The sequence below is a fragment of the Topomyia yanbarensis genome, chromosome 3 (genome assembly GCF_030247195.1).
Source record: "Topomyia yanbarensis strain Yona2022 chromosome 3, ASM3024719v1, whole genome shotgun sequence".
NCBI lineage: Eukaryota > Metazoa > Arthropoda > Insecta > Diptera > Culicidae > Topomyia > Topomyia yanbarensis.
In genome coordinates this window covers 165,810,471-165,829,686 of record NC_080672.1, presented here as the reverse complement: position 1 = coordinate 165,829,686, position 19,216 = coordinate 165,810,471, and the positions used below count along the sequence as shown (strand labels likewise).

Below are 19,216 nucleotides of genomic sequence, written 5' to 3'. Positions count from 1 at the left end.
ATACGGGCCTAGTATTGTTTTACGCGTTTTTTTCTAGACACCGAAGTTGATTTGACAAAACAAGAACTTTTGTAAAGTATAGTGCATTGCAAAATAAAATTGACTCCCCGGGCTCAAGCTATATCTATGCTCATCACTCTTGGAGATCTTTTACCGGACCAAGAACAAAAAGTATCAAAAAAGAATTTCTGATCGACATGCATCTCACCTTGAGGCGAAACATTGTCAAGGGAAGTCATTTTTGCACGGGCCTATTGTCCGTTAGTAGGAGAACCTAGAAAGGGAAGATAATATAATAGCGGTATTCATAACGGTATCCAAGCAGCTGACAATTTGAAAAACACTGCTTGTCGAATAACGGTTAATGTGCCCGCACAAAAGAAGAAGAAATCCAAAACCTCGAAAAGGTGGAAAACGCTCAAGATAACCTCGAAAACGTTTTAGCAAATTTTACTTTATAGCGATACACTGCACAGATAGAAAAAAAACGTCACCGTACGAATGATCTTCATGCCCATGTTGTTTACAAACAACAATGGTTTTGAAGACCTTTAATTTTTGGTTTCATCAAGATTTGTAAAACCAATAAGACAAAGACTGGGACTACTACCTTTACTTTCGGCGTTAACAGGTATTAGTATTATCAGTAAAAATGATGTTATTGTGATTAATCTGATTGCATTTCGATAGAGCAGTGCTGTCAGGAACAGTTTCAGTTCCAGGTGAAAAATGAAATTTTTATCTATTTTCTCTGTCTTGCATTATTAACCGCCAAAACCTATCAATTTAGACTTTTCTTTTCCATGTAAGTAAAATATTGTAAATATTCTAGGAGAATAGTAATGAGCATCGGAAGATAAACAATGAGCAGTTTCTAACACTACGAAAGACATATTTTGATCAAAACAGGATTTTCTTGTTTTTTTGACCCAGTCTTAAGAAAAAATGGTTTGGTACCCTCTATGAGCAAGAAAACAAGTTGAGCATGATGTGATTAAAAATTATTTTCCGCTTATTCAATAATCGTAATCAGTTTAAAAAAGATGGGTGGGTAATGTCTGCGACATAACCGGAGAGATGTAGAATACATAAGGAACACGTTCTTCAAATATGTTGATACTCATTGGAATTTTCGGACAAAAGGTGATTTGGGCGAGGAATATTTCAAATTATTCTTTACAAAAATGATGGTGGTCCTAAAAAGGACCGGTTTTGTTGGCGTTGTTGGCCTTGGTGAGGGAGATGGCTAACGATGAAATTAATTGTTAGCATGAGGAAGTCGCGTAGTACTGGCCAATGGAAGAACAGATAATAATTGATTCCTGAAAATCAATTTTTCTTTATTCATGTAAATTATACATACTTACAAATCTAATAGAAGATTCCTGGTCATATTTCTGAATCATTAGTGCGAACATTGTGTAATTTGGTGAAGTACAATGAAAGTTACAAACTTTCCAAACTCGACCTTCTGTTCCTTCAGAAATATTGAAATGGGGTGTCTATATTAAACCGGTAGTCGTGGTCACAATAAAAAAAGATGGGTGGGTAATGTCTGTCACATAACCGGAGCGTCGTGATTTCAATTCGAGACGTTAATTTAAATCTAATAATATTCAACAGAATCACGTTTGAATGGGAAATTTTCAAATAATTCTCTATGGTAATAATGGTGGTTCTGAAAAGAACCTTTGGTATCGGCGTTGGTGTTGATGGTGATGCGCTGGATCGTTGGATATTTTTGGCATGATAGTTACGTGCCTGGCGAACTGTTTTGTAGGCTCGAACAAAACGACAAGACTGGCTTCTTCGGGTACCATTACGGCTGAACTTTATAAGCTTAGCTCGACTTTGAAATCCTGCACAATCTCACGAATCAGACACTGGTAGGGCCATTTTGTTTGCTACTAGCACGGAGCTGCACAAAAAAATTATTTAATGCAGTTAGTTCACAGAGGCTGCTAAAAAGCTCGAATAGAAGCATGCGACTTCAACATTTCTCTTAAACACATGCAACAACACATTCGTTTTGGTAATACTGATAATAACAGTAGAAAGGAATGGAAAAACAGTGCACGAAACGAGCGAGAGGATAATTTAATTTTTTGTTCCGTGTGCAAGCTGCTTCTTTCCACACAACGTATTATGTTGATTGTTGAAAATTTGTTACACACCTTAAAATGAAAGTTTCAGTTTAACTCTCACTAGAACACAATTGATTGGTCCTGAAAAGAACCGTTGCTTTTATTATAATTTACGCCCACTCCCAGCGGACACTGTGAGCCAGTTTGATTTCTTTTGCGAGAAAGTTACGTACTTGGCGCACTATTTTGTATCCTCAAACAAACCGACCAAGTAGGCATCACTGGCTTCATTACGGCTGAGTTTTGTAAGCGTAGCTCGACTTTGAAGTAATACACAACCTTACGAACCAGACGCTGGAATGTTAGCCAGCGGATTAGTTTCTTTGTTGCCCTTTATTTGGGGCGAAATACTGGCATGGCGACAGTTCCTGATCGGTAATTGGTTGCGATGGGCCACCAGTAGCTGGGGCACTTTTGCGGACCGTCATCATTGCCAACTGCTTTCCTCCGGTGGACTGGCTGCTTGCTAGCGCTTGAACGAATACGAATGATGAGAAAAACCGACCGACCAATATTCATATATGAAAACACGAGAAAGCACTACTATCACTCTCTCGCTCGTTTTCGTGCCATTCCTGTGCCTTTCCTTATCGTTCGGCTACCAATACTAGCATAACCAAAACGAATATTCTGTCTTTCCATCGCCTTCAATCTAGTGGCCAGTGCTAGCAAACTTGTATGTTCAGTTTTTCAATAACAACATTCCAACAATATTTTCAAAGAATGTTGCAGATTTGAAAAGAAGGAAGGAAAAGATTTTCACAAATTTAAATTCTTTTGTCTTATTTGTTAGCGGTGATACTGGCCATGGGATGGTGGGGGAACACCCACATTCGTTTGTTATGATAGTATTAGCAGCAGAAAGGAATGGAAAAGCAGTGCACGAAAACGAGCGAGAGAGGATAATTTAAATTCTCTTTCTTTCTTTCCACACATCGTATTTCTTATATAGCTTTCTGAAAATTATTTGTTATACACCATAAAATGTAAATTTCAGTTTAACTCTTATTAGAACACAATTAATTGGTCCTGTAAAGAACCGTTTATTGTTTTATTGCGGGAGCATAATTCAGACGCACTCCCCGCGGACACGGTGAGCCAGTTTAACTCTTATTAGAACGCAGATTAGTTTCTCTGTTGCCCTTTAGTTGGGCCGAAATTCTTGCAGGGCGACAGTTCCTGATCGGGTTGCGATGAGTCACCAGTAGCTGGGGCACTTTTTCCGACCGTCGTCATCGCCAACTGCTTTCCTTCGGTGGACTGGCTGCTTGCTAGCGCTTGAACGAATACGAATGATGCGAAAAACCGACCGACCAATATTCATATATGAACACACGAGAAAGCACTACTATCGCTCTCTCGCTCGTTTTCGTGCCATTCTTGTGCCTTTCCTTTCCGTTCGGCTACCAATACTAGCATAACCAAAACGAATATTCTGTCTTTCCATCGCATTCAATCTAGTGGCCAGTGCTAGCAAACTTGCATGTTCAGTTTTTCAATAACAACATTCCAACAATATTTTCAAAGAATGTTGCAGATTTGAAAAGAAGGAAGGAAAAGATTTTCACAAATTTAAATTCTTTTGTGTTATTTGTTAGCGCTGATAAAGGATATTTAGTTTGCTACTAGCAAGGAGCTGCACAAACAAATCGATTTATGTAGTTAATCAACGGAAGCTGCCAAATAGTTCAATAAAATAATTCAAATTGTAATAGCGACATGCAATTGTGGCAACACTGGCCATGGCGGGAGAATACGCACATTCGTTTTCGTTATGATGGTATTAGCAGCAGAAAGGAATGGAAATGCAGTGCACGAAAACGAGCGAGAGAGGATAATTTAAATTCTCTTTCTTTCTTTCCACACATCGTATTTCTTATATAGCTTTCTGAAAATTATTTGTTATACACCATAAAATGTAAATTTCAGTTTAACACTTATTAGAACACAATTAATTGGTCCTGTAAAGAACCGTTTATTGTTTTATTGCGGGAGCATAATTCAGACGCACTCCCCGCGGACACGGTGAGCCAGTTTAACTCTTATTAGAACACAGATTAGTTTCTCTGTTGCCCTTTAGTTGGGGCGAAATTCTTGCAGGGCGACAGTTCCTGATCGGGTTGTGATGAGTCACCAGTAGCTGGGGCACTTTTTCCGACCGTCGTCATCGCCAACTGCTTTCCTTCGGTGGACTGGCTGCTTGCTAGTGCTTGAACTTGAACGAATACGAATGATGAGAAAAACCGACCGACAGATATTTTTATAATCGCGCTAATATGCACTACTATCGCTTTCTCGCTCGTTCTCGTGCCGTGCATGAGCCTTTCCTTTCCGTCCGGCTTCTAATGGCCTAACCAAAGGAATATGCCGTCTTTCCCCCACCAACTGCTCTCGTCAAGCAACCCAATGCGAATAATCATAGGAACAAACATGTAGTGGACCTATATATAAACTTTTCATTATTTTATTGTTCGGTTGGTCTACCAAAGTGACGGCTGTGTGCGGGATGGGCTGAAAATTTTCACTTTTCCGAGTCGTTTTCGAAAGATTTTTCAAAATACATTTTTTTGTTATTAGTGCATGTTATACATAGTTCAAATTTTAATACAGCATAGAGGAACATATTTTCAACAAATTGGCCTAAAAATCAAATCATTCTGTTAAGTATGATAAAGTTATTAACGTTCAAAATCTGACGCGGCGCCGCAGCCGATATTTTGAAACGGGACCCCTATATTGAAAGCTTAAATGTATTCTACATTAAAAAATGTGTTTTGAAAAATCTTTCGAAAACGACTCGGAAAAGTGAAAATTTTCAGCCCATCCCGCACACAGCCGTCACTTTGGTAGACCAACCGAACAATAAAATAATGAAAAGTTTATATATAGGTCCACTACATGTTTGTTCCTATGATTATTCGCATTGGGTTGCTTGACGAGAGCAGTTGGTGGGGGAAAGACGGCATATTCCTTTGGTTAGGCCATTAGAAGCCGGACGGAAAGGAAAGGCTCATGCACGGCACGAGAACGAGCGAGAAAGCGATAGTAGTGCATATTAGCGCGATTATAAAAAGATGGGTGGGTAATGTCTGCGACATAACCGGAGAGATGTAGAATACATAAGGAACACGTTCTTCAAATATGTTGATACTCATTGGAATTTTCGGACAAAAGGTGATTTGGGCGAGGAATATTTCAAATTATTCTTTACAAAAATGATGGTGGTCCTAAAAAGGACCGGTTTTGTTGGCGTTGTTGGCCTTGGTGAGGGAGATGGCTAACGATGAAATTAATTGTTAGCATGAGGAAGTCGCGTAGTACTGGCCAATGGAAGAACAGATAATAATTGATTCCTGAAAATCAATTTTTCTTTATTCATGTAAATTATACATACTTACAAATCTAATAGTAGATTCCTGGTCATATTTCTGAATCATTAGTGCGAACATTGTGTAATTTGGTGAAGTACAATGAAAGTTACAAACTTTCCAAACTCGACCTTCTGTTCCTTCAGAAATATTGAAATGGGGTGTCTATATTAAACCGGTAGTCGTGGTCACAATAAAAAAAAGATGGGTGGGTAATGTCTGTCACATAACCGGAGCGTCGTGATTTCAATTCGAGACGTTAATTTAAATCTAATAATATTCAACAGAATCACGTTTGAATGGGAAATTTTCAAATAATTCTCTATGGTAATAATGGTGGTTCTGAAAAGAACCTTTGGTATCGGCGTTGGTGTTGATGGTGATGCGCTGGATCGTTGGATATTTTTGGCATGATAGTTACGTGCCTGGCGAACTGTTTTGTAGGCTCGAACAAAACGACAAGACTGGCTTCTTGGGGTACCATTACGGCTGAACTTTATAAGCTTAGCTCGACTTTGAAATCCTGCACAATCTCACGAATCAGACACTGGTAGGGCCATTTTGTTTGCTACTAGCACGGAGCTGCACAAAAAAATTATTTAATGCAGTTAGTTCACAGAGGCTGCTAAAAAGCTCGAATAGAAGCATGCGACTTCAACATTTCTCTTAAACACATGCAACAACACATTCGTTTTGGTAATACTGATAATAACAGTAGAAAGGAATGGAAAAACAGTGCACGAAACGAGCGAGAGGATAATTTAATTTTTTGTTCCGTGTGCAAGCTGCTTCTTTCCACACAACGTATTATGTTGATTGTTGAAAATTTGTTACACACCTTAAAATGAAAGTTTCAGTTTAACTCTCACTAGAACACAATTGATTGGTCCTGAAAAGAACCGTTGCTTTTATTATAATTTACGCCCACTCCCAGCGGACACTGTGAGCCAGTTTGATTTCTTTTGCGAGAAAGTTACGTACTTGGCGCACTATTTTGTATCCTCAAACAAACCGACCAAGTAGGCATCACTGGCTTCATTACGGCTGAGTTTTGTAAGCGTAGCTCGACTTTGAAGTAATACACAACCTTACGAACCAGACGCTGGAATGTTAGCCAGCGGATTAGTTTCTTTGTTGCTCTTTATTTGGGGCGAAATACTGGCATGGCGACAGTTCCTGATCGGTAATTGGTTGCGATGGGCCACCAGTAGCTGGGGCACTTTTGCGGACCGTCATCATTGCCAACTGCTTTCCTCCGGTGGACTGGCTGCTTGCTAGCGCTTGAACGAATACGAATGATGAGAAAAACCGACCGACCAATATTCATATATGAAAACACGAGAAAGCACTACTATCACTCTCTCGCTCGTTTTCGTGCTATTCCTGTGCCTTTCCTTATCGTTCGGCTACCAATACTAGCATAACCAAAACGAATATTCTGTCTTTCCATCGCCTTCAATCTAGTGGCCAGTGCTAGCAAACTTGTATGTTCAGTTTTTCAATAACAACATTCCAACAAAATTTTCAAAGAATGTTGCAGATTTGAAAAGAAGGAAGGAAAAGATTTTCACAAATTTAAATTCTTTTGTCTTATTTGTTAGCGGTGATACTGGCCATGGGATGGTGGGGGAACACCCACATTCGTTTGTTATGATAGTATTAGCAGCAGAAAGGAATGGAAAAGCAGTGCACGAAAACGAGCGAGAGAGGATAATTTAAATTCTCTTTCTTTCTTTCCACACATCGTATTTCTTATATAGCTTTCTGAAAATTATTTGTTATACACCATAAAATGTAAATTTCAGTTTAACTCTTATTAGAACACAATTAATTGGTCCTGTAAAGAACCGTTTATTGTTTTATTGCGGGAGCATAATTCAGACGCACTCCCCGCGGACACGGTGAGCCAGTTTAACTCTTATTAGAACGCAGATTAGTTTCTCTGTTGCCCTTTAGTTGGGCCGAAATTCTTGCAGGGCGACAGTTCCTGATCGGGTTGCGATGAGTCACCAGTAGCTGGGGCACTTTTTCCGACCGTCGTCATCGCCAACTGCTTTCCTTCGGTGGACTGGCTGCTTGCTAGTGCTTGAACTTGAACGAATACGAATGATGAGAAAAACCGACCGACAGATATTTTTATAATCGCGCTAATATGCACTACTATCGCTTTCTCGCTCGTTCTCGTGCCGTGCATGAGCCTTTCCTTTCCGTCCGGCTTCTAATGGCCTAACCAAAGGAATATGCCGTCTTTCCCCCACCAACTGCTCTCGTCAAGCAACCCAATGCGAATAATCATAGGAACAAACATGTAGTGGACCTATATATAAACTTTTCATTATTTTATTGTTCGGTTGGTCTACCAAAGTGACGGCTGTGTGCGGGATGGGCTGAAAATTTTCACTTTTCCGAGTCGTTTTCGAAAGATTTTTCAAAATACATTTTTTTGTTATTAGTGCATGTTATACATAGTTCAAATTTTAATACAGCATAGAGGAACATATTTTCAACAAATTGGCCTAAAAATCAAATCATTCTGTTAAGTATGATAAAGTTATTAACGTTCAAAATCTGACGCGGCGCCGCAGCCGATATTTTGAAACGGGACCCCTATATTGAAAGCTTAAATGTATTCTACATTAAAAAATGTGTTTTGAAAAATCTTTCGAAAACGACTCGGAAAAGTGAAAATTTTCAGCCCATCCCGCACACAGCCGTCACTTTGGTAGACCAACCGAACAATAAAATAATGAAAAGTTTATATATAGGTCCACTACATGTTTGTTCCTATGATTATTCGCATTGGGTTGCTTGACGAGAGCAGTTGGTGGGGGAAAGACGGCATATTCCTTTGGTTAGGCCATTAGAAGCCGGACGGAAAGGAAAGGCTCATGCACGGCACGAGAACGAGCGAGAAAGCGATAGTAGTGCATATTAGCGCGATTATAAAAAGATGGGTGGGTAATGTCTGCGACATAACCGGAGAGATGTAGAATACATAAGGAACACGTTCTTCAAATATGTTGATACTCATTGGAATTTTCGGACAAAAGGTGATTTGGGCGAGGAATATTTCAAATTATTCTTTACAAAAATGATGGTGGTCCTAAAAAGGACCGGTTTTGTTGGCGTTGTTGGCCTTGGTGAGGGAGATGGCTAACGATGAAATTAATTGTTAGCATGAGGAAGTCGCGTAGTACTGGCCAATGGAAGAACAGATAATAATTGATTCCTGAAAATCAATTTTTCTTTATTCATGTAAATTATACATACTTACAAATCTAATAGTAGATTCCTGGTCATATTTCTGAATCATTAGTGCGAACATTGTGTAATTTGGTGAAGTACAATGAAAGTTACAAACTTTCCAAACTCGACCTTCTGTTCCTTCAGAAATATTGAAATGGGGTGTCTATATTAAACCGGTAGTCGTGGTCACAATAAAAAAAAGATGGGTGGGTAATGTCTGTCACATAACCGGAGCGTCGTGATTTCAATTCGAGACGTTAATTTAAATCTAATAATATTCAACAGAATCACGTTTGAATGGGAAATTTTCAAATAATTCTCTATGGTAATAATGGTGGTTCTGAAAAGAACCTTTGGTATCGGCGTTGGTGTTGATGGTGATGCGCTGGATCGTTGGATATTTTTGGCATGATAGTTACGTGCCTGGCGAACTGTTTTGTAGGCTCGAACAAAACGACAAGACTGGCTTCTTGGGGTACCATTACGGCTGAACTTTATAAGCTTAGCTCGACTTTGAAATCCTGCACAATCTCACGAATCAGACACTGGTAGGGCCATTTTGTTTGCTACTAGCACGGAGCTGCACAAAAAAATTATTTAATGCAGTTAGTTCACAGAGGCTGCTAAAAAGCTCGAATAGAAGCATGCGACTTCAACATTTCTCTTAAACACATGCAACAACACATTCGTTTTGGTAATACTGATAATAACAGTAGAAAGGAATGGAAAAACAGTGCACGAAACGAGCGAGAGGATAATTTAATTTTTTGTTCCGTGTGCAAGCTGCTTCTTTCCACACAACGTATTATGTTGATTGTTGAAAATTTGTTACACACCTTAAAATGAAAGTTTCAGTTTAACTCTCACTAGAACACAATTGATTGGTCCTGAAAAGAACCGTTGCTTTTATTATAATTTACGCCCACTCCCAGCGGACACTGTGAGCCAGTTTGATTTCTTTTGCGAGAAAGTTACGTACTTGGCGCACTATTTTGTATCCTCAAACAAACCGACCAAGTAGGCATCACTGGCTTCATTACGGCTGAGTTTTGTAAGCGTAGCTCGACTTTGAAGTAATACACAACCTTACGAACCAGACGCTGGAATGTTAGCCAGCGGATTAGTTTCTTTGTTGCTCTTTATTTGGGGCGAAATACTGGCATGGCGACAGTTCCTGATCGGTAATTGGTTGCGATGGGCCACCAGTAGCTGGGGCACTTTTGCGGACCGTCATCATTGCCAACTGCTTTCCTCCGGTGGACTGGCTGCTTGCTAGCGCTTGAACGAATACGAATGATGAGAAAAACCGACCGACCAATATTCATATATGAAAACACGAGAAAGCACTACTATCACTCTCTCGCTCGTTTTCGTGCTATTCCTGTGCCTTTCCTTATCGTTCGGCTACCAATACTAGCATAACCAAAACGAATATTCTGTCTTTCCATCGCCTTCAATCTAGTGGCCAGTGCTAGCAAACTTGTATGTTCAGTTTTTCAATAACAACATTCCAACAAAATTTTCAAAGAATGTTGCAGATTTGAAAAGAAGGAAGGAAAAGATTTTCACAAATTTAAATTCTTTTGTCTTATTTGTTAGCGGTGATACTGGCCATGGGATGGTGGGGGAACACCCACATTCGTTTGTTATGATAGTATTAGCAGCAGAAAGGAATGGAAAAGCAGTGCACGAAAACGAGCGAGAGAGGATAATTTAAATTCTCTTTCTTTCTTTCCACACATCGTATTTCTTATATAGCTTTCTGAAAATTATTTGTTATACACCATAAAATGTAAATTTCAGTTTAACTCTTATTAGAACACAATTAATTGGTCCTGTAAAGAACCGTTTATTGTTTTATTGCGGGAGCATAATTCAGACGCACTCCCCGCGGACACGGTGAGCCAGTTTAACTCTTATTAGAACGCAGATTAGTTTCTCTGTTGCCCTTTAGTTGGGCCGAAATTCTTGCAGGGCGACAGTTCCTGATCGGGTTGCGATGAGTCACCAGTAGCTGGGGCACTTTTTCCGACCGTCGTCATCGCCAACTGCTTTCCTTCGGTGGACTGGCTGCTTGCTAGCGCTTGAACGAATACGAATGATGCGAAAAACCGACCGACCAATATTCATATATGAACACACGAGAAAGCACTACTATCGCTCTCTCGCTCGTTTTCGTGCCATTCTTGTGCCTTTCCTTTCCGTTCGGCTACCAATACTAGCATAACCAAAACGAATATTCTGTCTTTCCATCGCATTCAATCTAGTGGCCAGTGCTAGCAAACTTGCATGTTCAGTTTTTCAATAACAACATTCCAACAATATTTTCAAAGAATGTTGCAGATTTGAAAAGAAGGAAGGAAAAGATTTTCACAAATTTAAATTCTTTTGTGTTATTTGTTAGCGCTGATAAAGGATATTTAGTTTGCTACTAGCAAGGAGCTGGACAAACAAATCGATTTATGTAGTTAATCAACGGAAGCTGCCAAATAGTTCAATAAAATAATTCAAATTGTAATAGCGACATGCAATTGTGGCAACACTGGCCATGGCGGGAGAATACGCACATTCGTTTTCGTTATGATGGTATTAGCAGCAGAAAGGAATGGAAATGCAGTGCACGAAAACGAGCGAGAGAGGATAATTTAAATTCTCTTTCTTTCTTTCCACACATCGTATTTCTTATATAGCTTTCTGAAAATTATTTGTTATACACCATAAAATGTAAATTTCAGTTTAACACTTATTAGAACACAATTAATTGGTCCTGTAAAGAACCGTTTATTGTTTTATTGCGGGAGCATAATTCAGACGCACTCCCCGCGGACACGGTGAGCCAGTTTAACTCTTATTAGAACACAGATTAGTTTCTCTGTTGCCCTTTAGTTGGGGCGAAATTCTTGCAGGGCGACAGTTCCTGATCGGGTTGTGATGAGTCACCAGTAGCTGGGGCACTTTTTCCGACCGTCGTCATCGCCAACTGCTTTCCTTCGGTGGACTGGCTGCTTGCTAGTGCTTGAACTTGAACGAATACGAATGATGAGAAAAACCGACCGACAGATATTTTTATAATCGCGCTAATATGCACTACTATCGCTTTCTCGCTCGTTCTCGTGCCGTGCATGAGCCTTTCCTTTCCGTCCGGCTTCTAATGGCCTAACCAAAGGAATATGCCGTCTTTCCCCCACCAACTGCTCTCGTCAAGCAACCCAATGCGAATAATCATAGGAACAAACATGTAGTGGACCTATATATAAACTTTTCATTATTTTATTGTTCGGTTGGTCTACCAAAGTGACGGCTGTGTGCGGGATGGGCTGAAAATTTTCACTTTTCCGAGTCGTTTTCGAAAGATTTTTCAAAATACATTTTTTTGTTATTAGTGCATGTTATACATAGTTCAAATTTTAATACAGCATAGAGGAACATATTTTCAACAAATTGGCCTAAAAATCAAATCATTCTGTTAAGTATGATAAAAGTTATTAACGTTCAAAATCTGACGCGGCGCCGCAGCCGATATTTTGAAACGGGACCCCTATATTGAAAGCTTAAATGTATTCTACATTAAAATACAACATCCCGAACACTCTAACTATACGTGTACATTATTACACACTCTATTCTAAACTTGATCCACTATTACTATTATCGATTTGATACGACTACATTTACTGGAACATCCACCCTAACGAGCAAAGTGCGATACAATAAAATGTTGTCGACCCGCCACATCAACACTTGCTGCGTTTCCACATATAAATGTCAAACAATATCCTTTAACTAAGCCGTAATCAATATGGTTTACCCTCAATGCAGAAGCGAACCACCTCGACTTGAAATAAGGATGGTTTAGATTCCTACTTAATGATACCTAGACCCATAACATTAACTTCATCGCAATAAATCCAAGGTTAAATGATTAGGTCAAATAAACTCTTTCCTCCTATTTTTCCTACTGAATATTAGTTTTACGTCTTCTCTACCTACATGATTCACTGTTAATTGACTAGGTGCCACTAGTTATTGAATTGTTTACACTCTGTGTCGCAGTAGCAGTGTTTGTGTGTACCGAGACTGCGCACACTGAATCATTCACATCGCAGCGGTAATAACATTAATACAATCCATGCATTAGTGGTCATTATCATTTTATGCAACGCTGAGCAAATCTAAAAAAATCAAAACTAGATTCCATAACTTTTCTTATTTAAATGTGTGAGTTATTTTTCCCGCATTCACCGTCACCACTGAACTTTTGCCCTTTTTGTTTAGTTTACATTACTCTTCTAATTTAATATATTGGGTGTTCAGCAACATGCCGTGACTTTTCATCCCTATTGCTTAAATGATTTGTTTAATTACTATTATGATATGATATGCTTTCGCAGTTAAGTGATTTTTCAGAAGGAATATTATGTCTACTTGTCATGCTCATAATGGAGCTGAACAAATCTTAAAAACTAGCTTATAAATTATAAAGTAAGATAATCGTTGCAAATGATGATTGCAATGATTTTTGGCGGAAATTACTTATAATACTGTTCATCATAATTTCATTGTTACTATGTTTGCGAGTCTGTCCAATTAGTTTGAGCTAAACCAGGAAGGGCACGTCAACATCATTTTCAGAATTTTGTTTTCAATCATAGTCAAATCATAGTCAATCAATCAAACATAGTGGAATTTAATGGAAGAAAACCTTTGAAACATTACGTACATTCCGCTAAGACCTCCGTTCGCGTATGTATTGTTTTCAATCCCTTATAGCGTTTTCTTCCTGGTAACACAACAACTTCTCCAAATTAGTACTGCATATAGTATTGCCGGTCTAAATATTCGTTTATAAATTAGTAGTTTGTTCTTTAGGCAGAGCCTAGAATTCCTGTTTATAAGAGGGTAGAAATAATTTATATATTTGCTGCATTTTGCTTCGAGCGGGACTTGTCAGCAGGAAAGTGACCTCTGAATGTACCACTAGGTCTCTGTCATTCTGAAATGGGTCATTGGAAAATCGGAAAAACTAGCACCTTCTACATCTCGAAATCAAGTTGTTTGCATGGCGAAATTTGACGATCTTTTTTTCCCGAACACTCAAAGAATTGGAAATCGGTTGGAAAATGCCCGCCTAAAAAAATTTAGCGCCAAAAATTCTGAAAAATAGTTTTTTTGCTATAAATCGAGATTTTGAGGATATTTTAAATTGATCTAACGTAGTTTTGTGTTGTATTTGATCCGACCTACAAACTTAAAAATATTACGTACGTTCCACTAAGACCTCCGTTCGCGTATATCTTTTTTCCTAACCAGATCAATCGATCTAAAAATGTTACGATTGCAGATTATTACTAAAAAGTTGTATATTAAACAATCGTTTAGAATCTATCAAGGGTAGTAATTATGAAATGTCTGCTGAAAAACCATTGTTCACCTTAAATTTTTAGCGTTCCATTATAACCCTTATTTTGACACCCATTGAGGCAAATAGAACTACATACAGAGGGGCAAGTTGGAACGACAGTAATAATTCACTAATCTTCAATTCGAGAATCTCAAATTCAGTTACCAATTGCTGTGTGAATTTACCGAAACCAGCATTCAGTTTCAACGCCTCGCTCACACATTCACTTCCAAGCTGACTGAAGTTTCGCGCAGAATTCAATGCTTTCAGTACAGGGAAAATATGTACTCATTCACCAATTATCGCATTCATTTATTATATGTGAGCAGAAGAGGGCATCTTCTATATTTTCGAGCATAAGTGAATGTGTAATCTATGCCTGATGTATTTTTGCTAGATATCTCATAGTCAGAAAAGAATCAAAATTTAGTTTGCAACTGAAATTGAGTTTGAACCGAAAATAACTGAATGAATGCGCTACGACGCACGCATGAACGACAAGGCAAACAACAGAAACATATCCTTCAGTGCACCGAGCGTGTTTTTTTTTCATTCCTCTTTCACTCTTTCAGTTCTACTAGGTAGAATACAGGGCTTGAATTTATTATTGTTGTCCTACATTTTTGTATCCTGATACTTTTATTTGCTGGTATTGATAAAAATAACAATTGTATTCTGTATCATCAATTAAATAAATAATTTCAATGTTTCATGAAACTTACCGGATAAAATGTATCAAAATAAAAAAAAAATATTTTTCTGCACTATTGAATAGTTTCTGCATACACTTACATTTGAGAAACTTCATCCAATCGTACCGTACCGTATAAAACAAAAGAACATTAATTAAAAAATGACTTCAATTTTTTATCATACTGTTCAGGATTTTAGGCCCTTAACGATTTATGCTCGATTCTGTGTGTACCCTTCCGCCAAACTCGCGGAACAGTCCCTAGCATTTATGATAACATCAAACATGTGCATTATGCAGCGATTGGTACAAAGGCAAAACTTTCAAGTCATGAAATCATATTATCTCAACTTACCCCGCTACGAGGGGCACTTGAAGATTGGAATTTTCCAGAACCACTACATTTCTTAACTAGATGTATGAATGTTTATTTTTGATCAAATTATTGTGCAGAATGTGCTAATATATGCCGCTAGCAGATTGGAAATTATTTATTTCATGATTTCATTAGATATGTTCAAATTTCAACTTTGAAAAGCCCGTTTCAACTTGCCCCGGTGTACCTTAGGTAGTATTAAGAAAGGCTGTTGCTTTTGAGAAACCTTAGGCAAACAAGAAGTTACCAAAATGACCGGATCGAGCAAAGGTTAAAATCGGACTTTTATACTTTTTTGTTGCTTTTTGCTTTCAGCAATAAGTTTATGTAGTCAAATCCCATATCAGTTAAGAATCCATAATTGGGATTAGTTTCCTTCGTGTTTTTCACTAATGCCCATTTCATATATACCTAACAAATGTTGTATAATTGATTGTAAAGTTTTAGAGATGAAATATCACATTGAGCAATTTTTCGTTCTTTGCAGTTTTTAGAACACTTTAGAGTACAAAACTATGCGTCATTATCGAAACCCGCCTATTCCGCTTTTAACCCTCTATACTCTAATTTAAACCTAGCATTAACCAATTTTCAGGAGCAAAGGATCCATGATGCAATGTATTCGAGCACCTCGCTCGCCCACAAGGCTGGTTCCCCCACAAGAGCCGAGAAAAGATAAAAAGAAATACAAAAAGTAATAGTATTAACACTTTTATACTGAAATCCAGCTGAACCGATAACTTTGATTTCATACCTCACTAGACTAACAGATTTGTGTAGCTTCATACTGTATAGCCTTTTCAGATTGCTGTGTGCCTTGCACATAGTGCTGATACTGTGTATGTACTAATTTTCCTGTACGATTGGTGGTGGGTGCTTGACCGTATACGTAATGTAGCTTTTTGAAAACACGAAAAATGTGACCAAATTAGTATATCTTGTTGTAAATTATGCCTTTAATGCGGCCATGTGACGCTACCAAAACAACATTGAAACGTTCTCTAGATTATTTAAAGCCAAGCTATAGACTAATATATCCCAAAAAATATATCACAAGCGTAAATAGAACAATGAATAGATATTCTAGTGTTCTACTGCAGCTTAATTGTGATTATTAGTTTTTCTGTTGAGAGAGATAGTAGGTGGGGCAAAATGATCATTTTTTAGCACAACATTTTTTGGTTCATTTTAGGGTCCCAAAAAAATGCAAAATTTGGTTGTGACCCGACGTAGCGTATTGCGTTTAAAATTTATATGGGAATTTGCATGGGAAAACCTTCTTTTTGCTTTTTTAATTCTAGAGGCCCCAGTTTTTCCTGCAACTAATTATACGAATTAACACGGCAAAGTTGCCCAGCAAATTTTCAGAAGGGAAAATGGTACTAGAATGATTATAGCTGTTCAAAATTTGGTGGCTCGAATTAAATAGCAAATACCATTTATTTTAAGAAGTACCCTTTATTTAAAAAAAATCGAAATTTTATCTGAAAGTGCAACTTCTTGAGAATATTTTCCCAAATTTTTATAGAGATCCGCGAAATAGATCGAAAGTTACAGCGCTTCCAAGCGCGCTTCGTCTACCATGGAATTTTAAACTCGATTTTCTCGAAATGTCGTTTATCCAAAAAATGGTTTTCCAGGATCACGATAGTCGAAATTTTTTTTTTTTTAATTTTTTTGGAATTGATCACATTTCACTATTGATATTATTTCACTATTAAATCAACCTGGCATTGGTACACTGACAATAGTGTAAAATAACAGAAATTTTGCATTCAATTCGAACTATCGAACTTTGAAAAACTATGACGTTTTCCAGGAACATTTTGGCAACACACTTACTCCGGCAAAGTTGTTGGGCATATCCTGGTCTATGCATATACAGTATAGGTAAATTATTCAGGTAAATCAGGTAAAAGCATGTGTTCCCATGCGAATTCCTCATACAAATTTCAAACGCAATGCGCTACACCAAATCATAACTAATCGTCCCAAATGTTGCACAGTTTTTTGTGAGCCTAAATGGGACCAAAACAGATTTGTACTGCCTTGATGCGGTCAAGTTTACGTACGAGTGTGCCGGCTGTGGTCCACTAGGAAGTTGATAACAGTCTATTATCTTTCTTCGGACAAAACCAGCCTAGAGGCCGTGTGGCATCCGGCGGGTTGAAGTATCTCAATCAAGAATTGATCCACTGGGTTCCTGTTCCCATGTAAGAGGCGACTGAAAACAGGAGTCCTCAAGTCAAGGTGTTTCTCCGTGCCGAGGACTGAGTGGCTGGCAGGACTAAAATATGCCAGTCGCGCACGGAGTGTCATGGGTTTTACCCTTGCTGTGTTACGCAAATCTCCGACACAGTGGACGTTTGTTTCTTCGCTAATCGTGGGATTCAAATGATGGTCATGTACCTAATACCCATTTCAGGGTTCGCTATAGGCACATTGGCACAAGTTATCTTGATGTATTAGATGTTTTTTCTATGTAAAACTTTCTAAAAACACAATGGCATAATCATTTTCAAAATAAAAAGTTTAAATTTTAAACTGGAAATATAGCATATTTACTATTTTCTAGATCACCTGACTCATTTTCTTTAAAATACATCTCACCGATTGTTTATAGACCAAATGAAGCCAAAGATATGAGTAAAAGTTAATAATTGATGCTTTTTTTCTATGGAAAATTTTCCATGTACAATTATTACACGCCACACAAATTTTGTCATCAATATACACCTATGACACATGTGAGTGCGACTTTTGTTTACATTATTAGTAAAAACTCGTAACGTAGTCAACCGATCTTTATATTTGAGAATAATAGAGAAAATAATACAGATTACATGTTAATTCAAGCATCAATTGTCTTCTTTGAATTGTTTATACCATTTATATGTTTCAAGATATTCAGTCCTAAACTTTAAAAATAGTTTTTCTCGAAATGAGCTAAATGCGCTTGTCGTAAGATAGCACAACAGCGACGAACTATTATCCAAAAGGGGGTAACCCACATATTTCAGAAATTTTCATTTTTTAATAGTTCTAAGTAATTCACGTTTTCATTTGACAAAATTTGAAAATTGTTTTTAATTTTTTGCTGTTAGCAATCAAAGTTGACCATAGAGATAACCCCAGTACTCGTTGGCGTCCAAAAGGGGGGCTGCCTCGCGTTGTGTCTTATGGAAACTCGAGTTTTCTCGTTCGTTTTTCGGGGTTTTAAGAAAAAGAAGTCTCAATTCACCATCTAGAAGGGTTAGGTTGTTTATATCAGTGAACTCGACACAATACCGATTTTAGTTGGATTGCGTTGTACTTTGACGTTTCGGCCCGAATAGTCGGTCCTGAAGGTGAGTGCCGCGCAAATATTTGCTATGTATGACTAATACATATCTAATATATCTCTTGCACGAATGTATTTTTTTGTGCTTCTTTTTCTAAAATTCCAGTGAAAGTGTCATGTTTCTACATGAAAAATTGTTCGAGAAATATTATTAGAAAATTTGAATTGAAACAATTATCTGTCTTCGGAAAAGTTGCTGTGTAGCACCTAGCGCTCTATTCGAGTACATGAAACTGGTTCAAAATTCAGTCGCTAGTGCGGTAACATTATCAACTAAATGCTAAATGCTCGGTGATGTCTTCGAGAATGTTGTAATTCATATTATTATAAATATATTTTCTAAAGATGCAAACTTTTATGTCCTATACGTTCAGAGATTTGATTTTTATTATTCAGAATATTTCTCCAATACCTCCTGAAGAACGAATCACAGTTATATGAGAACTGGTTAGATATAAAATCGTAAAGCAAAAAACTTTTTTTAAATCATAAATCATAACAAGATAGACAATTTCGATTTGTTTACTCCCCTTCCTCCAGCACAGATTTTTTCTGGATAAACATTTTGCAGTTTCTTAGCAACTATCTAATGCATATTTGGTTACAGAAATTTACTGCAATTCATTTACGGTACTCAAATGCGAAGCCTG

The 19,216-nt window shown here is 37.8% G+C and overlaps 1 protein-coding gene across 3 annotated transcripts in view; it reads left to right on the top strand.

The window, feature by feature from the left end:
- The window catches only part of LOC131689054 (oxysterol-binding protein 1), a 90,297-nt gene that overhangs the window by 34,583 nt on the left and 36,498 nt on the right, over positions 1 to 19,216 (top strand). Inside the window, exon 3 of one of the 3 annotated variants that reach the window (XM_058973814.1) lies at positions 15,822 to 15,920. The exons of the other annotated variants lie outside the window; for them this stretch is intronic. Coding sequence (XP_058829797.1) covers positions 15,822 to 15,920 — 99 coding nt within the window. The remainder of the gene's footprint in view (positions 1 to 15,821; positions 15,921 to 19,216) is intronic. 3 annotated transcript variants of the gene reach the window in all.